At 42.9% G+C, this 27,072-nt stretch overlaps 1 protein-coding gene across 1 annotated transcript in view; it reads right to left on the bottom strand.

Annotated features, from left to right (window-relative positions):
• The window catches only part of INPP5D (inositol polyphosphate-5-phosphatase D), a 199,705-nt gene that overhangs the window by 99,921 nt on the left and 72,712 nt on the right, over positions 1-27,072 (bottom strand). Inside the window, exon 3 of the mRNA XM_073625717.1 lies at positions 3,258-3,405. Coding sequence (XP_073481818.1) covers positions 3,258-3,405 — 148 coding nt within the window. The remainder of the gene's footprint in view (positions 1-3,257; positions 3,406-27,072) is intronic.

Raw genomic sequence — 27,072 nt, 5'->3', positions numbered from 1 at the left:
TGCCATGATGATTGATGATGATTACCACTGGTAGACCCCCCCCCCCGCGCGGGCATGCAAAAAGTTTGGTGACCGCTGCTGTGGGCTCTAGCCCCAGTTCTTTTGCAGACCTAGCAACTCCCCTGTATATATATATATATATATATATATATATATATATATATATATACTGTATATAACAGATCTAACAAAATGCTTTCAATTGTATATTTAACAGACAATAATAACAAAATTTCATTGTTAGGGTTTACATACAAGTGTTTGAAATCACATAAAATTAGATCATCAATCAATGGAAAGCATCTATTATATGACTCATAAGGCCATGTAAAAATGGTTATTAAAGTTCAGCAGGAACATGGTTATCCCTCCCAGTTGACATATTTACAAGACCCTTCCCCCACTCACCATTTTGAAGGATCCTATTGTGTGCTTGCAGCTGCCAGCTGGAAGGAGAGTAGGTAAGCCTGGCAGCACTGCGGGGGTGGGGGTGGGGGGCAAACAGGGGGGCCTGGGCAGCAGGGGGAAACATATGGTGCATAGGGTGGATGATCGTTGTATGGCTCTCTCTTAAGCAGCTGAAAGCTAGCTACTCCAACTCTCTCTTCTGTTGGCTTTCAGCTGCTGCAGAGAGAGCCATAGAGGGGATTTGTTCCAGTAATTGAACCCCCCCCCCCCCGCTGCGCCAATCACCCTCCCTGCCCACATCCAGTTCCCCCAGCTGCCTGGACCCCCCTCTTGGCCCAGACCCTTACAGGAGGACTGGTGGTACCCTCTTATCCACGGCCCTGAGAACACCCAATATCATTTATTGTTTGACTGTCCCAGCCAAAAATCCTCATGGAGCCATATGTGTTGCATTGATTTATTCAGCTGTATGTAGTTTGAGTATCTCCTATTCAGATCTGTGCACAACCCATACTAAACACACTATAGCATTGCTTTCAACTGTCCCTGATTTCAAGGGACTGTCCCTGAATTGGAACAAAGTCGTTCTGTCCCTCTTTCCTTCTCATTTGTCTCATTTTGGTCTGATCTATATACTGTAGTTGTATATAAAATGCACTTTTTATCTTTCAAAAAGTGTTTCACAGCGCTAAACATTTCATCCAATTTTTAAATTGCTGCATTTGAAAGGTTCAAAAGCCAGTAGAAATGAATAGTAGTGGTAAAAAAAATCACTTGTGGGCCTAACTAATCTTTTCATTTTTTTAATTCCCCTTTAAGGGTCGTTGAAGATAATATATACAAAAAAGCGATTTTAAGTCACCCTACAGATAAACATTATCCTCAAAGAAAGATCATTTTAGATCTTCTCCATCAATAACTGGCTAAACTGGCTAAATAAACATGGAGTGCCTTTAACATTTGTGGCTAAGATATATGCAAAGAGACAAAAATATTTTTTGAACAGGTCATACACTTGTATGAAATAGTTACATGTACAGCCAATAAAATATTGGTATAAATTACTGTATAATATTAATGGGATATTGTTGCTTCACGTGGACCAGCTGTACTTTAAAGCCTCGTACACACGATCAGATTGTTGGCCAACAAAACCGTGGACTTTTGTCTAAAGGATGTTGACCCAAACTTGTCCTGCATACAAACGGCAAGGATGCGTTGGCCAACAAATACGAACGTAGTGACATACTACGTTGTTTTTCAGCTCTTTAGCGCCACCCTTTGGACTCCTTCTGCTAATTTCGTGTTAGTAGAAGTTTGATGAGGGTTGATTCACGTTTTTCATTTCACACTTTTCATTTCACACTTTTCATTTCGCGCTTTTCATTTCGCACTTTTCATTTCGCGCTTTTCAGTTTCTGAACGGCCGTTCGTCAGCCAGCCATGTTGCGGAATCGGAGGAGATAACGTGTTATTTATTATTGGCCTTGGAGTTATTGCTTTGACGTTATTTTTTAGGTTGAATAATGATTTGATTTGGTATATTTTCTATATTTTTGGATACATAGAATGCACTTTTTGGTTAAGTTCTATTGGCAGATAGCCTGTCTAATTTTATTTGTTTTCTTTTTTTAATGCACAAAAAAAAATTGTGTAGAATAAGGCCTCATGCACATGGGATGTTAAAATAACGTTATGAAAACGCCAGTATCTTTGCAGTGATTTTTTTAAACTTTTTTCAGCTTTTTTCAACGTTTTTGCAATAGCTTTTTTTAGCGTTTTTGAGCGTTTTTCCGCATTAGCGGTTTTTAGTGTTTTTTAGCTTTTTTTTTTTAATTTTTTTTTTTTTTTTCAATGGATCAAAAACATTAAAAAAACGTTGGTGAATGACATTTTTGAGAGTTTTTGAGCGTTTTTGAGCGTTTATTAGCGTTAGAGCGTTTTTACAGCTGAAAAACGTCTCTCAGAACCCACTGGTCCTGGGTTTTTTTTACAGCTTAAAAACGCCTATGCCATTTGCAGCTCAAAAACGCCTAGGTGGGCATGAAGCCATAGACTAACATAGACAGGCCTTTTTAAGCTGCAAAAAACGCTCAAAAAAGCAGCTGTAAAAACGTCCGTGTGCATGAGGCCTAATACTTGTGTTTTACTTCAAATGACAGTTTGTGAGTAGGCAGTTACATTTAAAAAAATACAATGTAAAATTGACAAGGGACAGCAACATAGTTGTATCTTTGATCTTAAAAATAATGGTGTTGTGGTAACTTGCCCAAATAATAAAAAAAAGCATAATAATATTATTCTTGATATCACTAAAAAAAAGCCTTTGAAAATTTGTTTGCAATAACTCCATCAGTATCACCAGCAAAGCAGCTTTATTATTATCCCATTAAAGAAGAAGAGAATGTGCGCTGTATATCGAGATCTCATAATTTGCCACGTCACGGATGTTAATTCTCCATTACGACACTAGTTTACAAGACCAAACCGCTTCTGGCTCGTCCTTGTTTCTGAGCATGCGTGTTTGTACTTTGGACTTTTGTCCGACGGACTTGTGTACACGCGCTCGGAAAATCCGACAACATACATTTGTCCGCAGAAAATTTTAAAACCTGCTATCCAACATTTGTCTCCGGAAAATCCGACAACAATTGTCCGGCGGAGCATACACACGGATTTACCGCCAACAGCCTGTCATCGAACATTTCCCGTCTGAAAGTCCGATCGTGTGTACGCGGCTTAAGACTTTGTATTTCTGAGTTAATGGATATCCATTAGGTCTCAAGTCTTCTTTTGCTACTAATTCATGGAGAGACAGGAAAAGAAAATGAAGAAATGTAACATCATACCCTGATCTTCATCAGGCTCTTCAGGTCCCTCCTCCTCGCGCTGTACAGGGTTCCGCAGGTTAGTGACCAGTCCAACATTCTCTTTCCGGTAAAAGTCGATCAGCTCTTGTAGGTTTACAAACAAGCGCATGGGGACACCTTCTGATGCCTGCGTATAAATCATATACATTTTTACTTTGCAAGTATTAAAACACTAATGTAAACACCAATACTAACATACTGGCTAAAATAAATACAAACTTTTAGCACAATCACTACACAAATAACAATGACCTATTAGGAAGTTTTAAAACCCTGTATTAAAGCTTCTGTAAACCCAAAATTATATAAAAAAAAAAATAGCTTCCAGAAAGATTACAAAAATAAAGGGAAAAGGCCGGAAAAAAAAAGAGAACAAATGCAATTATTATGCTTCAGGACTGGTAGGCTTCACTATATTACATGTTGTAATCTACTGCTTCACAGTGCAGTGGTCTGTGCTGGCAGAGTTGATTAATAGTCACACCCCTTGATAAGGAGTGTATTGCAGAGGAGGCGAGTGGGTGGGTCTGACCAGGTCTGGTACATTACTGAAAGCAGTAGATCCAACCCTGGTCTCTACTGAACTTCACAGTCATTTTGAGACACCATGCACAGCTGCTGTAACAGAAAAGTGGAAGTAAGACTAGAAAAATGGCAGTTAACAAAATTTATCTGACTGCATAACTATTCCTGTGAAGTCAGTCAGGCTTTAAATTAAATAAATACATCAAAACTGAATCTTCTCCTAAATGATATTAAAAGCAGATATGTTCGGTGTACCTGGCCAGTTACATAAAAACAAAGTTAAATTTAACCCAAAAACAAAAATAATATATTGCAGCTTACCAATTCTTATATGTGCCTGCATTTGTTTTTTTTTTTTGTTTTTTGTTTTCCTTTTATTTTCAGCTGTTGATTTGGCCATTAAGTCTATTATTTTTCAATTTTCTTTAGCAGACCAAGCTGTGCAGTAAAAGTGGCAGTTAGGGCTCGTTTATACTTGTGGTTGGGGAAAGGTGGTAAAAGTAGGCAGTTGTGCTGCGGTTTTACTGCCCCGACCACTCATCTTAAATTAATGTGACAGTTAATATTCATGGTGTGGCCTTTGTGCTTTACTTTGCAGTCAAATCAAAAATAATAAATAAAAAAACCCTGATGACGTCAGTTGTGACAAAACGGTCGTAGGGTCGTCACGTATACACGCACTGCGCATGTGCGATCTGTTTTTAAAGATACTAGCAGAGCTTTTTTATCTCTATCTTTGCAAGGAACGTTTTTATGTATTGGGACTTTTGATATTCTAAATAAACCATCAAAGAAATCTCTGCACTATTGGAGTCTTTTTTTCCCCCTTTCTTGGAAAATCTACTGATCGCTGTGGAAGTGTTTATCCATCGGTGTACAGCGTCTGTCTCCTGTGAGCATGCCATGGAAGGTGCTCTTCATTGATGCCAGCTGGTCACCTGTGAGGGAAGTCCGTGAGATCCTAGCAGTGTTCCTGTTGTTTCTACTAAGCCTGATTTGACCCCCCTGAATAGGGGGGGGGATCTGGTAAGCCTCCATTGTACATCTGGTAAGCCTCCATTGCTTTCTGGTAAGCCTCCATTGTACATCTGGTAAGCCTCCATTGCTTTCTGGTAAGCCTCCATTGTACATCTGGTAAGCCTCCATTGCTTTCTGGTAAGCCTCCATTGTACACTTAATGGTGACGGGCAGCACAAGTGGTGGAAAACATAGATCCAAGGTCTTGCACTGAAAATTTTTTTTTTTTCGTTTGGATATTTTCACTTATGAACTTTTTTTATTGTCATATTATTGTGTTTAAATGCACGTATTTTTGCTAATGCAGTAATCACATAAGGACTATTTTCTATTGAGTGGTTTTGCACTTGATTATAATTACTAATGATACATTGTAGACTTATTGTACACATTGTAATCATACACATTATATACACTTGTATTATTGGTTTATTATCCGGCGCTGCACTCCTTTTTTTATTTATATCTTTTGTGCCCTATATCTGGGGGTTGGAGTGCTTAGCTGCAGGATATCCTTCACGGTTCTTTTTTTCATTAATAATTTTATTTTATCATGCACCAAGCGCAATTCCTTCTTTTTTAAATCAAAAATAATACCCCCTGTTAAGTTCGGTGGACAGTACTACTGCTGGGGACATGCTGCAACAGCTAACTAAACTTTAGTCTTGTGTTTATGGCACGGTATTCATATTCAAAAACCTTGTTTGGCCACTCCTGTACTCATTTCTGAAAAGCAGTCCACTGTGGATTCCTTTTCAGAGACTGCCGCAAGTATAAACAAGCCCTTAGAAGATTGAGACAAACCAAATAACACTGACAGGAGTTCTTACAATGATCAGCTTTTATTCAGCTTTGTTGATGTAAAACCTTTATCCCAAAAGGAAAAAAAAAAAACTGTTGCTGCAACTGCTTAATAAGTTTTAGCTGGAGTTCAACTTCAATTTGGTAATCAAGTCTATCTAAATCTGCTAGCGCATCCAACACTACCTTCTCCCCAGACTGACAATGCTGTTGTCCAAAGGTGGTTCTGGTGCTCTTCCATCCAGAGTGGAGACACCCTAAGAGAGGAAGTGTGCTGCTGGCTGGATTAACAGATACAATTATTAAAAGATAAAGAGCCTAAAAAAAAAGGCAGCCACCACATGTAGGGATTGCTAAAATGCAGTATATTAAAGTGGAGTTCCACCCTGAAAAAAAAAAATCACAAAAAATCCTAAAAAAAATAAAAAAAAAACATTTGAAAAAAAACCAAAAAACTTTAAACTTACCTAAACCCTTGTTGCTAGGCTGTCTTCCTAATCTGCCTCTTCCTATTCCCGGCGTCGTCTTCTCCTCGGTGAGCGGCCCCGTTGTCTTCTGGGAACTGTGTGTGTTCCCAGAACACCACGGGGCCATTTACAGAGTGGAGCGCCGCACCGCTCGCGCGTGCGCAATAGGAAACTAAAGGAAACTAAGGCTCCACTGCCTGTTTCCCTTACCTAGGATGGCGGTGCCGGGACCCGAGAGCCGAGGGATGAGTCGGCCTCGGGCGGCCGACATCGCGGGCACCCAGGACAGGTAAGTACTTATTTAAAGTCAGCAGCTACTGCTGACTTTTACATTTTTTTTTTCAGGCCGGAATCCCGCTTTAAAGTATAACTAAATACAAAACTTTGTTTTGGATGAGTAGATATAGATTAGAACCCCTGTCAGGTTTTTATTGCTGTCTGTGCCCCCATTAGGGAGATTCAACATTTCTAATTGTCCTGTTTATCATTATCATTGAAAGTGAAAGTAAAGGAAAATCCCCAAATTTTGGGTTGTCCCCAGAAAAGTAATAGAGGGGAAATGTTCCAATGGGGACACTAGTTCTGGTGATCTGGGGGTCTCCAAGAAATTCCCTTAACCACTTGACTTTCGGAAGATTTACCGCCCTTCATGACCAGGCCATTTTTTACAAATATGGCATTGCGTTACTTTAATTGACAATTGCGCGGTCACGCAACTCTGTACACAAATAAAATTTATGTCCTTTTTTCTTTCTTTTGGTGGTACTTGATCACTTCAGCGTTTTTTTTTTTTTTTTTTGTGCTATATAAACAAAAAAAGACAATATTGTCAATTTTGAAAAAAAACAAACTATATTTTTTACTTTCTGCTTTAAAACCTATCCAATAAAAAAATTGAACAGAAAAAATGTCTTCATATATTTAGGCCAATTAATATTCTGCTGCATGTTTTTGGTAAAAGTTATAGCGTCTACAAACTATGGGATATTAACTAGTAATTGCGGCAATCAGCGACTTATATAACTTATATAACTGACACTTTTGACACTTTTTGGGCACCAGTGACATTGATACAGTGATCAGTGCTAAAAAATATACACTGTCACTGTACTAATGACACTGGCTGGGAAGGACACCAGGGGCGATCAAAGGTTTAACTGTGTGCCTAACCAGTGTTCTACTACACTGCGTGAGGTGCTTTTACTAGGGGAAGACATGGAATTTATTTCCTGCCTTTCAGAGACACAAACACCATCCCTTCCCTCCTATCAGTTCTATTTCTTTGCAGGATGATCGGTGGGTGCCGGCGGACATCAAGTCCACGGTACCCGTCAATAGGCTCCCGTTGTGTGTAATCACAGCGGGAGCAAGCTGCTGTCAGCGCATGCACGCCCCCCTACCTGGAAATGTCGGATCACGTATATAAACGTGATACAGCGCAGAGGTGCCGCCCTGTAGCAGTAAAACTGCTATAGGGCGAACCTTAGAGAGGAACTGTAGTCTGTTCACATAATTTGTAATAAAAACATATTTGCCATTCTGAAGCTTCCCTCCAACCACTTTGCATATTATTTTATATATACTGTGATTCTGTACTTGTCTAATATGCTGTAGAAATCTCCCTCCACTGAGTCTGGCTGCAACCATTTTAACTGTGGACAGCTGAAGCTGCTGCCTGTTTACTTCTTGGATTCACACAGACACACAGAGGCACACCTCCAGCTCTGCAGCTATCATTGGCCCTCTTATGACTCATCCCCCCTCTCTTCCTGGCAAACTCTCAGGAGAGAGAGAGAGAGAGAGAGAGAGAGAGAGAGAGAGAGAGAGAGAGAGAGCGCTGTCCATGATGTAATAAGCCTAGGCTAATGACTAGACAAGAAACAGGAAGCTGTATAAGGTTTTTACTGGCAGAAAAAAAATGTTTTACTATCCAAAGTTAAAATAACAAGGGCAGAAGATTTAATAGATGGAAAGTTGAAAAAATGAGTGAAGGTCCACTTTAAGTGGTTAATTTGCAGGGATTTCCTCTCACTTCCTGTTTGGCTATGGGACAAGAAGTGAAGGGAAAGAGATGAAAACAAATCTGACAAGGATTATAATCCTCTCTTATTCTATCCAAAATGAAAAATAAAATTTTGCCTATAGTTTTACTATAAGTTTTTATCTTTGGGTTTAACCACTTCCTGCATACATGGATGTCCTCCCATTTCAGTGGTTATCCCGGGATGATGCCTGCACCTACAGGCATCATCCCGGCATTCCCCTCTCTCTGTAACCCTGGAAGCAATGAGCAGTTTGTCACTTCCGGTTCAGCCTTTTTGTTTACTTGGCCAGCAACAGCCAGGTAAGTAGCCGATCAGATCAATCTGTGTCTGATCAGCTACATGGGAGGCCAAAGGAGAGATTTGGGGTCTAACAGACCCCAGTTCTCTCCATAAAGAGGACCTGGCATGGCCCATGCTATCACAAGGGTTGTTGTTCATTGTGATAGCAATAAAGTTAGTACAAAAAAAAAAATCAAATTTTTTTTTAAGCACCCCCGTCCCACATGTGAGTAATGCATACGTTACTCCCGCAGTCATATGTAAATGGCGATTGAACCCACATGTGAGGTATTGTCGCAAATGTCAGAGCAAGAGCAATAATTCTAGCACCAGACCTGTGCAACTGTAAACTAGTAACCCATAAAGGAGTTTAAAGTGTTGCCTGTGGAGAATTTTAAGCACCATAGTTTTGCTGCTATTCCATGGGCAGATGCAATTTTAAAGCATGACATGTCAGGTATCGATTTACTTGATGTAACATCATCTTTCCTGACAGACTCCATGGCAGCCAACGTGTGGGTTAATCCCACCCCCTCATACCTCATAGGACCCCTCTCCCATAAATCTTTGTTCCGGGCCAGAGGCCGTGTTCCTTTTTTGTTCTCCTCCTAGGACCAAGATGATGTCTTACCTTTTTATGAAGTTTCCTGCAAATCCATGCCTGGCGGTGTGCACGGCGATACTGTGGTTTCAAAGTGTTCCTCTCTGAAGGCCAGCAATCCTAGCTATTAGCAGGTAGACACGGGCGATAATATGCGATGCCATGAAGAGCTTACTAATCTGGCCATTGGCAAGTGGCAATGTGGCCAAACACCCCAGCTATTAGCGGGAGGCCGTGTAAACCCCCTGGTCGTGCGGTGGGTCGAGTAGCAGCTCCCAGTCTCAGGTCTGGTAGGGATCGTGCCGTGGTGGTGGTGATATATTTTCTTTTATCATTATTATGGCAGCCGTGTCTCTGTGTTGTGTGTCCCCTTGTTGTTCCTTCCAGGCTCTGTGTTTTTCTATGGCCAAGGCGGCTGGAACGCTTCTGCGTTCCAGCTCGGCGCTTCAGGAAGTCGCTGGGTTCTGTCTGCGCATCGCCAAGCCTTGAGTAAAACCAAGGCTTGGTTCGCGCATGCGCAGTTTTTATAATCAGCGACCGCCGCAGGGTGGCGATGTTCCCGGCGCAGGCACGCTGAGGGACGCGGTGATGTCATCAGCGGCGGCTATTTTAAATAGCTCTCAGTTCTTTCATTCCTGGGGTTATACTAGAAGCTTGAACGGCGGTTTTCCCCAGGAATCCTTTGGCTTACTGCTAGTAAATCCTTGCAGGCTTGATGCTTTGCAGGCTTAGTGGTTCATGGCTGGGGGATATTGCAGGGGTCTCATCCATGTCTTGGAGCCTTATCCTATCCTGCTTTACTATGGATGTGTCACCGCTCTCCTGTGGCTAACCCTTAAGCTGCAGGTATGATGGCTGTCTCCTCTGCCTGTATTGTCTGGGTAAGCTTATTTAAAAGTTTTTAACTCTTTCTTTTCCACTCAGCCCTGGATCACCATCACAACAGATGCCAGCAACAGGGGCTGGGGCACTCTCTGCTTGGCAGAAGTAGCCCAAGGCATATTGAGTTTTCCTTCTCACAAGATAGTCTCCAATGTTTTGGAACTCCAGACAGCGTTCTGCGCCATACAGGCCTTTCACCACTTAATGGCAGGAGCCTCAGTCCTCCTAAGACTGGACAACTCAACGGCAGTCTCATACATCAAGAGACAGGGGGGTACTCGCAGTCTCTCCCTGCTGAAGGAAGTAGAGCCCACCATGACCTGGTCCCAGAAGAACCTGGCCAACCTGACAGCTGTCTATCTCCCTAGAGTCCAGAATGTTCAGGCAGATTTTCTGTCAAGAGTGTCTCTGGACAACAACGAGTGGACTTTCCACCCCAAAGTCTTCAAGTGGTTCCTGTCCCTGGGAATCATTCCGGAAGTACACTTGTTCGCTTCTCCTCGTTCAACTTCAGACTAGAGAAATACTACATGAGGTCTTGTTGTCCCCAGGCTTTCAGGGTAGATGCTCTGACAGACCATTGGCGGTTCCACAGGGCCTATGCCTTTCCCCCAGTTCCTGTCATTCTCCGGTTTCTGTCGAGGCTCAGGATGGAAGAAGCAGAGATAGTGGCAATAGTCCTGTACTGGCCAAACATGCCATGGTTTCCCCTGCTGATGCAACACAGCTTCCAGGACCCAGTTCCTCTACCCTCCAGACCAGATCGCCTATCACAAGGGGCAACTCTACATCCATGTCCGGACTATCTACATCTGATGGTTTGGTTCTTTAAAAGGGAGGCTTGAGGTCTCAGGCTGTCCAAGTAGGGCATTCTTCACGTTACTGAATGCAAGAAGAGCAGGCACCAACAGGGTCTGCCATAGGATTTGAAAAAAATTTGCAGACTACACCTCTTCCACTGCAGGGTCTTGCAATAACCCAAGGATACATGATATCCTGGGCTTCCTACAATCGGCCTTGGATCTCTCCAAGTCTCTGCAATTTCGGCCTTTACGGGCGTTTCCTGGGCTAGACACCCTCTTACTCAGCAGTTTTTCAGAGGAGCAATAAGGCTCAGAAAAAGCCAAGATTCTCTAAATGGGATCTTCCCTTTGTCCTGGATTTCTTCTCAGGTAGAGAGTTGGAACATGAAGATCAGTCCTCTATTAACCACTTCAGCCCCGGAAGATTTGGCTGCTCAATGACCAGGCAATTTTTTGCGATACGGCACTGCGTAATTTTAACTGACAATTGCGCGGTCGTGCGACGCTATACCCAAACAAGATTGACGTCCTTGTTTTCCCCACAAATAAAGCTTTCTTTTGGTGGCATTTGATCACCTCTGCGGTTTTTATGTTTTGCTCTATAAACAAAAGAAGAGCGTCAATTTTGAAAAAAAGCACAATATCTTTTACTTTTTGCTATAATAAATATCCCACTATTTTTTTCCTCTGTTTAGGCCAATATGTATTCTTCTACATATTCTTGGTAAAAAAAAATCGCAATAAGCGTATATTGATTTGCGCAAAAGTTATAGCATCTACAAAATAGGGGATAGATTTATGGCATTTTTATTATTATTTTTTTTTTACTAGGAATGTCGGCAATTTAAGTCATGAAGTGTTTTTTTTTTTTCAAAAAGATTGCGTTTGAAAAACCTCTGTGCAAATACCGCTTGACATAAAAAATTGCAATGACCGCCATTTTATTTCCTAGGGTCTCTGCTATATATATATATATATATATATATATATATATATATATATATATATATATATATATATATATATGTATAATGTCTGGGGGTTCTAAGTAATTTTCCAGCAAAAAAAAAGATTTTTACATGTAGGAGTGAACTGTCAGAAATGGCCCGGATGGCAAGTGGCTAATACTGCTTTAAGAGATTGTGCAGACTAATGTAATTTGCTCCATTTGCCATTGTATAATTACCGGTATATATTTATTTATATATATGAACTGTTGCTTACCCTTTAACCACAATTTCAATCTACTACTGTTGAATCTCCATCTCTCTCATCACATATCTTTTAAAAGAAAGCAATGGGGTTTCACATTGTGCCAGCCACAGGACTCCTATGCAAGTAGATATGACTGTGTGGGTGTTAAATGACAGCTTGTAAGAAGCAATGAGGTTACAAAGACTGTTAGTAAAAGGATATAATATACAGTAAGTATCCTTTATGTTTCCATAACATACAAGATGCAGAGTTGCTGTTATAAGTAGGGCATGCTTTGCACATACAGTAATTGCCATCAAATATTTTTATTCAAGGTCCCTGACAAAACATTTTTAGCACACACCTTTGTTTTGCAACCCATTTGATCCTGCTCCAAAATTTGTATTATTTAGTTAGCGTAATAATAAGGAATGTCAAATAGGTAATGGAATCCCAGTGCCTTACCACCAATTACATTAGTTAGTCCAATATCCAAGAAGGTCTGAAACTGACCAGAAGGCTTCCTGATAACCCATGCCTCTCAACTTTGGGAGATGGGAAGAGGAACACTTTATAGCTCAAAGTATGTTGGATAATGACACGCCCCTGCTATATCCTCAGTAACACAACCCAATAAAGAATTAACAAGCAAGAAACGATTGGTAAAACCAAAAAGTGCTTTTTTTCAGTGCTACTTTTCTTTAACCACTTCAGCCCCGGAAGATTTGGCTGCTGAATGACCAGGCCATTTTTTGCGATTCGGCACTGCGTCGCTTTAACTGACAATTGCGTGGTCGTGCGACGCTGCACCCAAACAAAATTAATGTAATTTTTTCCCATAAATAGAGCTTTCTTTTGGTGGTATTTGATCACCTCTGCGGTTTTTATTTTTTGCGCTATAAACAAAAAAAGAGCGACAATTTTGAAAAAAACACAATATTTTGTACTTTTTGCAATAATAAATATCCCCATTTTTTTTTTAAAAAAAGCTAATTTTTTCTCAGTTTAGGTTGATATGTATACTACTACATATTTTTGTTAAAAAAAATCGCAATAAGCGTATATTGATTGGTTTGCACAAAAGTTATAGCGTCTACAAAATAGGGGATAGATTTATAGCATTTATATTATTATTTTTTTTTACTAGTAATGGCAGCGATCTGCAATTTTAATCGGGACTGTGACATTATGGCGGACACATCGGACACTTTTGACACATTTTTGGGACCATTGGCATTTATACAGCGATCAGTGCTATAAAAATGCACTGATTGCTGTAAAAATGTCAGTGGCAGGGAAGGGGTTAACACTAGGGGGCGATCAAGGGGTTAACTGTGTTCCCTGTGTGTGTTTCTAACTGTAGGGGGAGGGGACTGACCTAGAGGAAATGGCAGATCATTGTTCCTAGCTGCCTATCTGTCACTCCTCACAGAACAGGAATTTGTGTGTTTACACACACACATCCCTGTTCTACCTGTCGTGCCCGCGATCGCTAATCACCCCTGCAGTGCAGAGGGCGCGTGTGCGCCTGCTATCCCGATCCCGACAGTTTCGATGGCTCACGGGATCGTGCTGACCTGCCGCAGTAAAATGCTGGTCGGTAAGCGGTTAAAATGAGCTTTCCAAAAAAAAAATACAATCATTCAGAGCAACCTTTCCCAACCAGGGTTCTGTAGAACCCTGGGGTTCTTCCAGAGGTTGATAGGGGTTCCTTAAGCAGTAAGCAATTTCTACCTCTCAGATAAGTTCCCACTAACACCAGTGTTTTTTTAGCTTTCTGTAAGAGGGATGTTCTTCAGCCCACTGACCACAAAATTAAGAAGCATTTTTCCCTCTAATCATCATATTAACATACATTGAGATATAGAATGTTACTTGTGGTCTTTGGAGCGCAATTGACCAATGTGGGAGGTGTTCTCTCTCTCCCTATATATACTTAACGATATCAGACACAGGCCATGCCCTGGATACATAATAAATGACGAAATGCATAGGGTGGACTCACAGCATGTGCCGTCATCGCTCACTGGAAGTAGCAGCCATCTTATTGGTTGGAAACAACATATGGGTGTCTTTGACATGCTGGTTTTATCCATTTCAATGTAAGTGCATTACTTTGAATAAATGTTAGTATTAACTTATACTACACCATGAGATGCCTCTTTTCAATCCTCTGATTAAAGTGATACTAAAGTCTTGCTTTTTTTTCCTCTAAACATAACAAACATGTTATACTTACCTGCTCTCTGCAGTGGTTTTGCACAGAGCAGCCCAGATCCTCCTATTCTCCGGTCCCCCTCCAGCGCTTCTGGCCCCTCCCACCTGCCGAGTGCCCCCACAGCAAGCAGCTTGCTATGGGGGCATCTGAACTGAGCCGCTGCTCTGTGTGTCCATTCAAATACGGAGCCACGACTTGGCCCTGTCCCCTCTCTCGCCTCATTGGCTCACCGATTTTGACTGACAGCAGCGGGAGCCAATGGCGCTCGCTGTATGTCTCAGCCAATTAGGAGAGAGAGTCCCGGTCAGCCGAGTCTTTTGTGCAACATTGCTGGATCTAGATGGGACTCAGGTAAGTATTAGGGGGGCTGAGAGGGGCTGCTGCACACAGAAGGTTTTTTATCTTAATGCATAGAATGCATTAAGATAAAAAACCTTCTGCCTTTAGAACCACATAAATATCACTTGGGAGTAATTTTGACTATCTGGCTGGATCAACCTCTAAATTAAAGAGAGTGCTGCACGTGGGAGACGTTGGCGGATAGTCCATTCCTGAGGCCTTCATTGCTATCTATGGGTTTGTATTGTGCTGTTTGACCGTTCCTTTCAGGATGGTCAAACTGCTATGGTAAGAGGCAGTGTGATCCTCTCCTTAGTGTAGAGTCACCTAAGAAGGACAGATTGTGGGAACATTGGCATGTGGATATACCTGCGCTGGATTGGGAAATCTGGGAGGAATGCTTTGAGGACAGTTCTTGGCTGGTGATAGCGTCCAGGGATAAATTGATCCAGACAAAGACCGTGTACATAGAGTGTACTTTACACCATGGAGGTTGCACAAAATCTATCCACAGCGGTCCTCTGACTGTAGTCGGTGCCTTACGGCTGAGGGTACTTATTTTCATATGTTTTGGACAAGCTACTGATATCATATTTACTGTACTGTGCTTAAAAATAAATGCTTTTTAAGTGGGCTTCCCCCTCTCCTCCCACGTTATCCTTCTGGGAATCTCTTATAAATGGGGTGTTGTCGATGTACTAATTGACATATATCAATAGGAACTGCCCCAGGAAATATGAAAAAATCTGGCAACCATAGTTGGAGTGCTAAATGTTTACTCCTGTATGGAACAAGTTAATTTTGTTTCCTTGTCAATCTCAATCTGTGTTCCTTATGTATCTCCGTGTGATGTACTGATATGTTTTAATTGACGGAATAATTTTTCCCCCTTTTCTTTTACTATGTGTCATCCTTAAATGCCTGTTGCTTATGTATCGCTTATGTACTCAATAAAGAGCAATTCTGTTTGTTAAAGAAAGAGGCAGAATGATCAGTTTAAAGGTGAAGGGTCTTCCTACTCAGTTCATTATTCTTTGAGCACCATCAATTACTGATCATCTTACAAAGACTCTTTGGGTGGACTTATAACATTCTTCCAGTTGATTTACATGGATTATGTGTTTGGAGGGGTTTATCTCATTTAAATTTTATTTTGTTCTAATTTTAGAGGGTCATTTGTAATTGATAGTGCTGCACTGTTCTTGACATTTTTATGCTTTATATTGTTTTCTGTAATATTGATTGTGCTAGCTGCTTTTTATGAGATTTGGGACTATTGAGCTCAAGTGCGATTATTATTTGTATTTTTAATAATAATTATTGGCAGGGGTTGCTTGAGACCAGAAAGTTATTTCAAGGGTTCAAGGCTGATTTAGAAGCTAGGTGAGGAGTTTAGAGCAAAATACCATTAGTTTAAGAGCCCTTTCACACTGGGGCAGTTTGCAGGCGATATTGTGCTAAAAATAGCGCCTACAAACCGACCCGAAAGTGCCGCTGCTTTCATTCCAGTGTGAAAGCCCCGAGCGATACCGCTCCTTCACTGCTCCTGCCCATTGAAATCAATGGGACAGCGCGGCTATACCGCCGGCAAAGAGCCTCTGCAGAGGCGCTTTGCGGTGGCATTTAACCCTTTCTTGACCGCTAGCGGGGGGTAAAACCGACCCGCTAGCAGCCGCATACCGACGGTAAAACGCCGCTAATAATAGCGGCGTTTTACCGCCGACGCCGCCCCCGCCCCAGTGTGAAAGGGCTCTAATACATTTTAATAATGGTGTATAGGACAAATGAGGGATATTTGGGAGCTATGATAACAGCCATGCTCTCACTCTATCTTTGTAATAACATTCAGGGTCCTCTTAATAAAACGTTGGACATAAGATACATAAATCTACATAAATCTACAGTGACATTACCTAGTGTAAGGACACATTATGGCAAATATTATAAGAACTATAAGGATATGGTGGGACCTCTTTGTTTATGGGTATGGTTAAAGCCATGATGGTTCCTGCCAGTGGTTAAGCAATGCAGTTCGAACTTCGATGTCACATGAATGTCTACTTTATCTTCATTGTCATCAAGCACAGATAATCTACAAAATAAATCTATATGGTTCCAGATCTCAGAGACCTTTGCACCAGGGGCTGTAAAAACATGGTAACATTTTCTGCTTTACTCAAAGCCTAGTACACACAATGAGATTATCGGATGAATGATCGTCCATTTTTTTTTTTTTTTTGGATGGTAGTCTCCATATCAAAAACGAATAGATTATTAAAGTACGAAAATTCTCGTACTACAGAATAAAAATTGAGAAGTGATGTAATGTATTTGTATTGTATTTTCAGAAGAAAACTACTGATTAAACGAAAATCGTACGATCTGGTATTGTATAAGAAAAGTTTTCATGTTTGTCCCTTCGGAAAATTTCAGACGACAGCTGTGTACTAACGATCAGATAATCGTACGATCGATTCAAAAGCTGCATTTTTTGTACAATATTCTGATCGTGTTTACGGGGCTTAAGGCATACAACACAACTGCAGGAGCTGAGACACCATAAGGCCATTTTTACTCAAAGGAAACATTATTCATTTTATTTCCAATTGACAGAAATTGTTCAAAGCACCAAACAATAATGCTCACAGAGACAATTGCCAGCTTTCAACAGTTTTGTTCTCTATACCCTGTACACACGATCAGAATTTCCGTCAGAAAAACCTTGGATGGTTTTTCCTACGGAATTCTGCTCAAGCTTGCCTTCTCTGAACTTTCAACCGTCAAGAACATGGTGACGTACAACACTACGATGAAAATGAAGTTCAATGCTTCCGAGCATGCGTCAAATTGTTTCCGAGCATGCGTAGAATGTTGCACGCCGGAATTGCTACAGGCGATCGGAATTTCCAGTAGGAACTTTTTTCCGTCGGAAAAATAGAGAACCTGCTCTCAATCTTTTGCTGGCAGAAATTCCACCAGCAAAGGTCCGATGGAGCATACACAAGGTTGGAATTTCCTAACAAAAGCTCGCATCGGACTTTTGCTGGCGGAATTTCCAATTGTGTGTGCGGGCATAAGGCTGGCCATACATTGTACAATTTTCTTGTACAATTTTCCATAAGATTTACCAAACCATATAAAAAAGGTCAAATGTAAACACTTTTAATTTGTATGCAATCAGGCAGGCCCTTGCACTACATAGTTGAAGGTTAAATCTAAAGGAAATTGAATAAAAAAATTGTATAATGTATGACCAGGTTAGGCAATTGGATCAATGCTGGCACATGTATTATTAGTGTTAAGCCTCGTATACACGATGGAATTGTTGGCCAACAAAACCATAGACTTTTGTCCGAAGGGCGTTGGCCTAAACTTGTCTTGCATACAAAGGGTAAGGAATTGTTGGCCAACCAATACGAACGTAGTGACGTACTACCTTGTTTTTCAGCTCTTTAGCACCACCCTTTGGGCTCCTTCTGCTAATTTCGTGTTAGTAGACGTTTGGTGAGTGTTGATTCGCACTTTTCATTTCGCACTTTTCATTTCGCGCTTTTTGGTTTCTGAACGGCCGTTCATCAACCAGACATGTTGCGGAATTTGAGGAGATAACGTGTTAATTATTATTGGCCTTGGAGTTATTGCTTTGACATTATTTTTTTGGTTGAATAATGATTTGATTTGGTATATTTTCTATATTTTTGGATGCATAGAATGCACTTTTTTCGGGAGCAGTTATTTTAATAATGCTTAAAGTGAAACAATAAAAGTGTAATATTCCTTTAAATTTAGTACCTGGGGGTGTCTATAGTATGCCTGTAAAGGGGCGCATGTTTCCCGTGTTTAGAACAGTCTGACAGCAAAATGACATTTCAAAGGATAAAAAGTCATTTAAAACTACTCACGGCTCACGGCGCATGCGCGGGAGTTCCAATATGGCTGCTTGAGCCAGGAGCTCCGCTCCACCCCGGACCGCAGAGCCGCACTACGGCGAATACAGCCCTCCCTGCCGCTTCCAGCTAACTCTCCCGTGTCAGGGACCCTCCGAGGAGCCAGCGGAGATGTCCGGCCCCCCGGTGAGGAGAGATCTCGGCCCGCTTTTCGATACGGCGGGAGCGGACGGGATTCCCAAGATGGCCGCCAGCACGGAATCCACACAGCCACACGCGGCTCAGCACCCCAAGGCTCCGGAACACAGGCCAGTACTTACCCCACCGACTCTCACCTATGCCCAGGCTACACAGGGGCCCTCACCTGCCCTTCAGTCTCCCTATCAGAGCTCCCAGAAACCTCAGGCCGCTGCAAAGGCCTCCACAGGCTCCACAAACATGGCGCTCCAGGAGATGTCTCCCCAGGCCCTCCCCATACAGGCCCAGCTCTCAGGGGTAGCTCATCAGCCCTCAGGCTTTTCATTAAATGACTTAACCCAAATGCAAGAAGAAATGTTTCTTAAATTCTCCTCATTGCTGGAGAAAGGTCTGGCCACCACAGCACACCAGATCACTAACACTATCAAAGCTGACCTATCAAATATAGGCTCGAGAATAGAAGCAATAGAGGAAAAAGTGGAGTGCACGGTCTCCAAAACGAACCAAAATGCAGCCCACCTTCGGTCTGTTCAGGAACAACTAGATGTGGCCCTTTCCAGGATAGACGAACTCGAGAACAGGTCCAGGAGATATAATTTCAGAATTAGAGGCCTCCCTGAAACCTTCACGGATATTCCCTCCACGGTTCAGGACATTATCTCTGAAATCATTCCTAATATCCCCTCCCAGCGTCTCGAATTAGACAGGGCTCACAGATCCCTCGGTCCCCCCAGACAAGACGGCTCACCCAGAGACATAATTGTGAAACCACACTTTTTTGCGACCAAGGAGGAAGTCATGCGACAATCCCGTCAGAACCCCAAACTGCAACACCGGGGCCATCAGATCCAGATTTTCGCGGATTTAGCACCCTCCACTATCCAAAGACGCAGAACCCTGAAACCTCTTCTCTTGAACCTATCACAAAGGGACGTTAAATATCGCTGGACCTTCCCTTTCGCAGTCAAATTCACGCTGCAGGGTAAAACCCACTCCTTTTCCAGCTTCCCAGAAGGTGAAAAACTGCTTCTTTCCCTTAAACTCATCTCACAGGAAGCCCCAATGGACTTTTCTGCATCCTCATCAGGCTCGACAAAACGCCCCCCACCAGGCAGTCCTGTCTCCCCCTTATGGAATAAGAATACGTCCAAGAGGAGCAAGGAGGGAAAACCATCATAAGGCCAGGCTGGCCTCTTCTCCTTTCTATGTCCCAGCAGGGACTTTTGTTCGGGGTGCTGGTCCACACAGTTGCCGGAGCTGGAGCTCCACACCCCACCACGGCTCAAAGGCTTGATAAGCCCATCTTCAGAACTACACCCCTCAATGCACTTCATAGCACTATTTTTCCACAACGAAAACCCCCCCCACAGGGAATAGAAAGTACCCGGCCATCACCAGATTTTCTACATTCTTCCCTTCAGCGGAACTGTCCAGCGGACTCAGACGCTCCCCGGAAGAAGTTCGGATTGCCGGGACTTTAGGCATAAGCGGACTGTAGATTGGTTTGAGTAATAATGGGATTTTGGTTCCTAGCCCCGCTCTAGTTCAGGGCAAGATAACTCATATGTCTAGCTAATGATGACCCAAAGTACATTTTTTTTTTTTTTTTCTCCCTCTACAAAGTAGAACCAGGGTCATCCAGGATCCCTGACATCTCATATTTGGGGTCGGGAGGGGGGTGGAAGTGCTGAGGCGGGTGGGGTGTTCTCCTTTTTCATTTAAATATTAAGGTATAGTACCACTTAACCTGGCAAGTAGTGCCATGAGTTAAGGGCTGTTTGAATTTTATTTCAGTTGCACTTTAACGTTAGTGTGTATGTTTCCATGTTTTACAGTGATAAAGATAGGGTCCGGGGTGGATACCATGTGCCTCCTCCCATTTCTAAAGAACCTAAGTGTCCTTTGGACTTGGGACTTCAGTCGGCCTCCCAGCTGGACTGAAGATTTGTTTTGGGTTTGTTGTGGGAAATTTTCCACAAGATCCCAAGGGTCATATTTTGAGACCCATGTTGTTACTATTATTGCTCTTATGTGTCTGTTTGTCCTTTTCTTTTCTTTATTTCCTCTCACCCCCCTTCTTTTTTCCAGCCGTCCTGCGGGTAGGAGCCTCGCGCCCCCCAGAGATAAACACAGAAGACGCCCAATACGTATCTTGCCCCGAAATGCATGGAAGACTTCCATTGGTGAGTGACTGCTTGATCTTGAGTTCCCCTCCCCTCTGCTCAGATGTCTGACGCACTTACTCTAGGAACTGATCTCAAGGTGGCCTCTCACAATGTCCAGGGACTAAATTCACCTAGAAAAAGGAGACTGGCCTTGGATCACTATAAATCCTTAAGACTCGATGTAGTTCTTCTTCAAGAGACTCACTTTCTCATCCGGTACACCCCAAAGTTCCTCCACTCGTACTATCCATCCTTCTTCCTAGCGAATGCCCCTAACAAGACTAAGGGGGTGGCAATCCTATTTTCCAAGAATAGCAAATTCTCCTATATTTCAGATTATAAGGATCCGGAGGGAAGATTTCTAGTGGTGAAGGGGACCCTGGAAGGAGTTCTATACACAATCATCTCATACTACGCCCCGAATAAGGGTCAAGCATCCTTCTTCCAGGGACTCCTCGGTACAATAGAACCCCTTCTGGAAGGGAAGGTCATTATGGGAGGAGACTCTAATGTGGCGTTTGACCAGAGATTGGACAAAACTAGACCCCCCAAGGACCAGCTCACGCGCCCCACGAAATTAAGCACTAAAATAGCTAAACTGCTACATACTCATGGTCTTATAGACATCTGGAAGGAACTAAACCCCAGAAGTAGGGACTACACTCACTTCTCCGCCCCCCACCAATCTTACGCCAGGATTGACCACATACTGATTCCTTCCTCATTAATTCCCCTCTCCAAAAAAGCCACAATATTGGACACAGCCTGGTCGGACCATTCTTTGGTCCTCCTTTCCCTGAGAAACGTCATCTCGGGACGAGGTGGCTCCTACTGGCGACTAAACGAATCCCTGCTCTCTGACCCCCGCTACTGTAAGGAGATAGCAGACTCCATTAAAGAATACTTTACCCTTAATGACATAGACAATATCTCCCCAGAGACCTTGTGGGCTGCCCACAAGGCAACCATCAGAGGCACCCTAATCAGGATCGCGACTCAATACAAAAAGGAGCGCCTAATAGATATTCAACGACTTGAAAAAACATTCCTCACATTAAAAGCTGAACACAAAAAACACCCGAACAGGGTCCTTTTAGAAAGGTTAGATGCGACTAGACTTGAGCTGAACCTCACCTTAACGGCCAAAGCAGAGAAAAACATCAGGTGGAGTGGAGCCAAATTTTATTGCCAAAGGGACAGATTCGGCTCAATGCTAGCCTCCAAACTCACCCCGAGATTCCGATCCTCTTCTTTCCCTAAACTTAGAATCGCAGGTCATCCCCCAACGGCGAACCCCAGTAAAATAATGTCAGCCTTCCATGATTTCTATGAAAATCTCTACAAATCCCCACAATCAGGGAAGGGCCCTTTAACCACGGCCTTTCTAGACAATCTGCAGATCCCTTCGATCTCCACAGATTGCAGAGACCTAATGGAAGGAGCCTTTTCAGTAGAGGAGGTAAGGACGGTTATAAAAGGCTTAAAGCCCGGATCGGCCCCAGGGCCAGATGGCCTCTCGGTCCCTTACTACAAACAATATGGAGAAATCCTAGCTCCGTACCTGGCTAAATTTTTCAATTCCATTAAAACAGGTAATCCCCTCGACACACAACTGAACACTGCATTTATCTCGGTCATCCCCAAACCCAACAAAAATCACGAGGAAGTTGAAAATTACAGGCCGATCTCCCTGATTAATAATGACCTCAAAATCCTCACCAAAATCCTGGCCGACCGCCTCTCATCTTTTATTAATCTCTTTATACACAAGGACCAGGTTGGTTTCATACCAGGGAGACAGGGACCAGACCAAATTAGAAGAGCAATAGACATTGTTTCCATCCTCCAATCGAATTGGGAAGGGGGACCGAAACAGGAAGGTTTCCTCCTCTCCTTGGACCTCCATAAGGCCTTTGATTCTATCGAGTGGCCTTATCTTTTCTCCTTACTGGAGAAATGGGGATTCGGCCCTAGGTTTCTTGGGACACTAAAAGCCTTATACTCCACCCCAAGAGCAATAATCCGCTTACAAGGCCATTACTCCAAACCTCTATCTATAGCAAGAGGGACTAGACAGGGCTGCCCTCTATCCCCCTTAATTTTCGCCATTGCGATTGAAACCCTTGCAATCGCAGTCAGATCGGATCCCAATATTTCTGGGGTGAAATGTGGCGAACAAATCCACAAATGCGGGCTCTTCGCCGATGATATGCTCTTATTCATTACATCACCAATCACTTCCCTACCAAATCTGTGCAAACTCCTAAAGGAGTTCTCACGGATATCGGGCCTACAGGTAAACTACTCCAAATCATCCGCACTGAACATTTCCCTCAAACCACATGTGGTCTCCTCCCTCCAGAATGCCTTTGAGTTTAGATGGAGCGACACTTTTATTGACTATTTAGGGATCAGGCTCACCGCGAAAACAGAGCTACTCTATTCGGCCAACTTCCCTCACATTTACCGCAAACTGGAGTCAGACCTAGGCAATTGGGCTAAGGGAGGGATCTCTTGGCTAGGTAGAGTTCATGCAATTAAAATGACCTTACTACCTAGACTCCTCTACCTTTTCAGGGCCCTCCCGATAAGCATTGTAAAAGACCATCTTACTACATTCCAAAGGAAAATCATCAAGTTTATCTGGGGAGACAAGGGGCACAGACTCCAACAAAATACCTTATACTTGTCTAGATCTCAGGGGGGCTTAGGTCTCCCTCAACTTTTCTGGTACTATCAAGCGGCTAGACTTGCCCAGCTTTCAATAGTGTATGGGAAGACAGAAAAACCAGATTGGATCCAAATAGAGAGACAGGCTGTACCATCATACACCCTAGACTTCCTAATGTGGGTCCCTCCTAGAAAACGCCCCCCAATTCTCTCACCAACTCTTTCTCATTCCTTTAAATTATGGGACTCTCTAAGAAACAATCGGAGCTTGATCTCCAGTTGCCACCCACTTGCTCACATATTTAATAACCCGGACTTCGTTCCAGGTCTAGACATCAAAGCATTCCGTTGGTGGTTGGATAAGGGGTTGTACCGGATCGGACACTTCTATACGAGTTTAGGCCCTATTACCCTGGCCTTTTGTGTGAGCAAATTGGAGATGCCTACCTCGGAGAGATTCAGATTTCACCAAATCCGCCACTTCCTTGCCCACAACGGGGAGGCAAAATTGGCCCCCCACTCATTCACGCCTTACGAACTCTGGTGCGGCGGGTCTTCTGAGCAGAGGGGAGGCATCTCCGTCATATATCAGTCACTCGCCAATCAGTCAACCAAGACCCCATATATGCTCGCGTGGGAAGCAGACCTGTCTATGCAGTGGGATCTTGATAAATGGAGGACCACCTTTTTCAGGGCATACAGGGGCATTAAGAACATTTCCATGATAGAGTCTAGTCTTAAGGTTTTTACCAGGTGGTATCTACCTCCTGACAGATTAGCCAAGATGTTCCCTTCGGCTGACCCTGGTTGTTTTAGAGGATGTTTACTTAGGGGCACACTGGTCCATATATTCTGGGAGTGCCCAAGATTGAGGACATTCTGGAACAAGATCTTCCTCCTGATAAAGAAAATCACCAAGGTCCATATCCCGAAAACACCTTCGATGGCTCTCCTAAATGACAATTTGCCCAGGGTCCCGAAGCTTGCCAGCAAACTCATACATTTTATTTTCCTGGGCGCTAAGCTCACCATAGCCAAGGCTTGGAAGAAACCCAAAGTATCCCTTAAGGCGACGATCCGGAAAATTTCCTGGATCATGGCCCAAGAGAAGCTGGCTAGCATTCTAGACAACTCAGTGGACCGGTTTGAGGCTACTTGGGAACCCTGGGCAAGTTTCGTTGGCATCTCCCTGATTCCAGGTGTGCAACCACAACTCAGCTGATTGCTACGGGGTTGCGGGGCGCCTCCCCGCGGGCTGGCTCCCTTTCCTCTCTTCTTTCTCCCTCCCTCCCCTCTCTTTTCTACACTCTTTTCTTTCTCGCTTTTCAGCTGTCGTAAAGTTCCGAACCACAGACAGTCCGATGGTCTTAATATCACTCTTATTCCCTGTTGGAATAAGACAGTCAGATGGTCTTAGTATCACTCTTATTCCCTGTTGGCTCCGGCTATAAGGGGCTCTAATACTATAATGTTGTTCTCTAGCTGGTTGTTTATTTTTCAGCAATGTTTACAGGGCGTCGGGGGGGGGGGCTAATGGAGGTTTCGCCGGTCACAGTGAGTTCCCTTTTGGGGTGCCGTCGGAACCCCCGTGGCCGCCTACAGCCGCCCCTTGGTTAGCCCAGAGATTTATCCTCTCTTTAGCTCCTTTCCTATGGTAAATGGTATTGTTCCTTTAGATTATCTGTTAAAACCACAGGCCGGAACCTAACCCTTCACACTTATTATTTCTTTTCTTTTATTGTCTGTGTTTCGATTGTGATACTTCTTCTTTTTGTAATACCTACCCCACAGGGGTCTAACTGTATGTGATATGACCAATGTGCATTTATGATTCAGCGAATGTACGATATATGACTTCTTTTTTTGAAAAATCCAATAAATATTTTGAAAAAAAAAAAAAAAAAACTACTCACGGCTATTAATGAATTGTCGGTCCGACAATACACATAAAAGTTCATTGATAAAAACGGCATGGGATTTCCCCACAGGGGAACCCCGAACCAAAATTTGTTTCTAAAAATGGCGTGGGGGTCCCCCTAAATTCCATACCAGGCCCTTCAGGTCTGGTATGACTATTAAGGGGAACCCCACGCCAAAATTTAAAAAAAAAGGTGTGGGGGTCCCCCTCAAAATCCATACCAGACCCTACAGGTCTGGTATGGATTTTAAGGGCAACCCCGTGCCAAAATTTTTTAAAAATGGCGTGGGGTCCCCCCAAAAATCCATACCAGACCCTTATCCGAGCACACAACCTGGCAGGGGGGAGGGGGGACGAGAGAGTGGCCCCCCCTTCCTGAACCGTACCAGGCCACATGCCCTCAACATTGGGAGGGTGCTTTGGGGTCCCCCCCAAATCACCTTGTCCCCATGTTGATGGGGACAAGGGCCTCATCCCCACAACCCTTGCCCGGTGGTTGTGGGGGTCTGCGGGCAGGGGGCTTATCGGAATCTGGAAGCCCCCTTTAACAAGGGGACCCCCAGATTCCGGCCCCCCTGTGTGAAATGGTAAGGGGGTACCCCTACCATTTCACAAAAAAGTGTCAAAAATGTTAAAAATGACAAGAGACAGTTTTTGACAATTCCTTTATTTAAAGTCTTCTTCTTTCCATCTTCTTCGGGTCTTCTTTCTTCTATCAACAACAATTGTCCGATGCAGCATACAAACGGTCGGAATTTCCGTCAACAGCCTGTCATCACACATTTTCTGCTGGAAAATCCAATCGTGTGTACGAGGCTTTAAGCTGGCCATACATTATACAATTTTCTTGTTCAATTTCCTTTAGATTTACCTTCAACTATGTAGTGGAAGGGCCTGCCTGAATGCACTGAAACTGTTTAGGTTTGACGTCATATTATATAGTTTTGGTAAATCTAAAGGAAAATTGTACAAGAAAACTGTATAATGTATGACCAGTCTAAGATCAAATTTCCACACCCAGCCTATTAAATAATCTGACTAAACAGTAAAGCTGGCCATACATTATACAATTTTCTTATTCAATTTACTTTAGATTTACCTTCACCTATGTACTGCAAGGGCCTGCCTGATTGCATACATATTAAAGTGTTTAGATTTGACCTCATATTATATGGTTTTGGTAAATCTAAAGGAAAATTGTACAAGTAAATTGTATAATGTATGGCCAGACTTAGTCAGGTCAAAAATGGATTCATGTGTAGCTAGCATAAAATAAGAAGAGGATAAATGGTGATCCAGTTCTGAATCAACATGGTAATTTGCTGTAGCCAGTTACCTGACTCTTTTATAAAAACTTAAATCCAATTAAAATATCAATCCAAATACAAACACAGCCCAGCTACAAATTAAACCAGGGTGCTGCAATATCATAGGTTTTGTCTATTCCTGAGATTTTTTCGTTTTTGTTATTCACCCCCTATTTTGAAAATCCCCTTGACACCCCCGGGCAAGACCCGGGCTCTATGTGAACAGCTTCTCTCAATTTGTATGACAAGCCTTTGCCAGTTATCCTATTAGCAGGGTTTGCTCACCTTAGCTCTGATGCAATCTTGAAAAAAAAAAGGTTTCCTTCAATAATTTTGTTGCATGTTATCCAAATTGCCACCCTATTCACTTTTTCTTTATGCAAATGTAGCACGACCCCCTAAGGGGTTGCTTGGAATTACCTGCTCATCTGCACTGCCATGACCTGACGAACATTCCAACCCACCTGACACTATGGGT

The sequence above is a fragment of the Aquarana catesbeiana genome, linkage group LG04, assembly GCF_042186555.1.
Source record: "Aquarana catesbeiana isolate 2022-GZ linkage group LG04, ASM4218655v1, whole genome shotgun sequence".
Classification (NCBI taxonomy): domain Eukaryota; kingdom Metazoa; phylum Chordata; class Amphibia; order Anura; family Ranidae; genus Aquarana; species Aquarana catesbeiana.
Note: the sequence above shows the minus strand (reverse complement) of the source record. Positions and strands in the feature narration are given on the sequence as shown.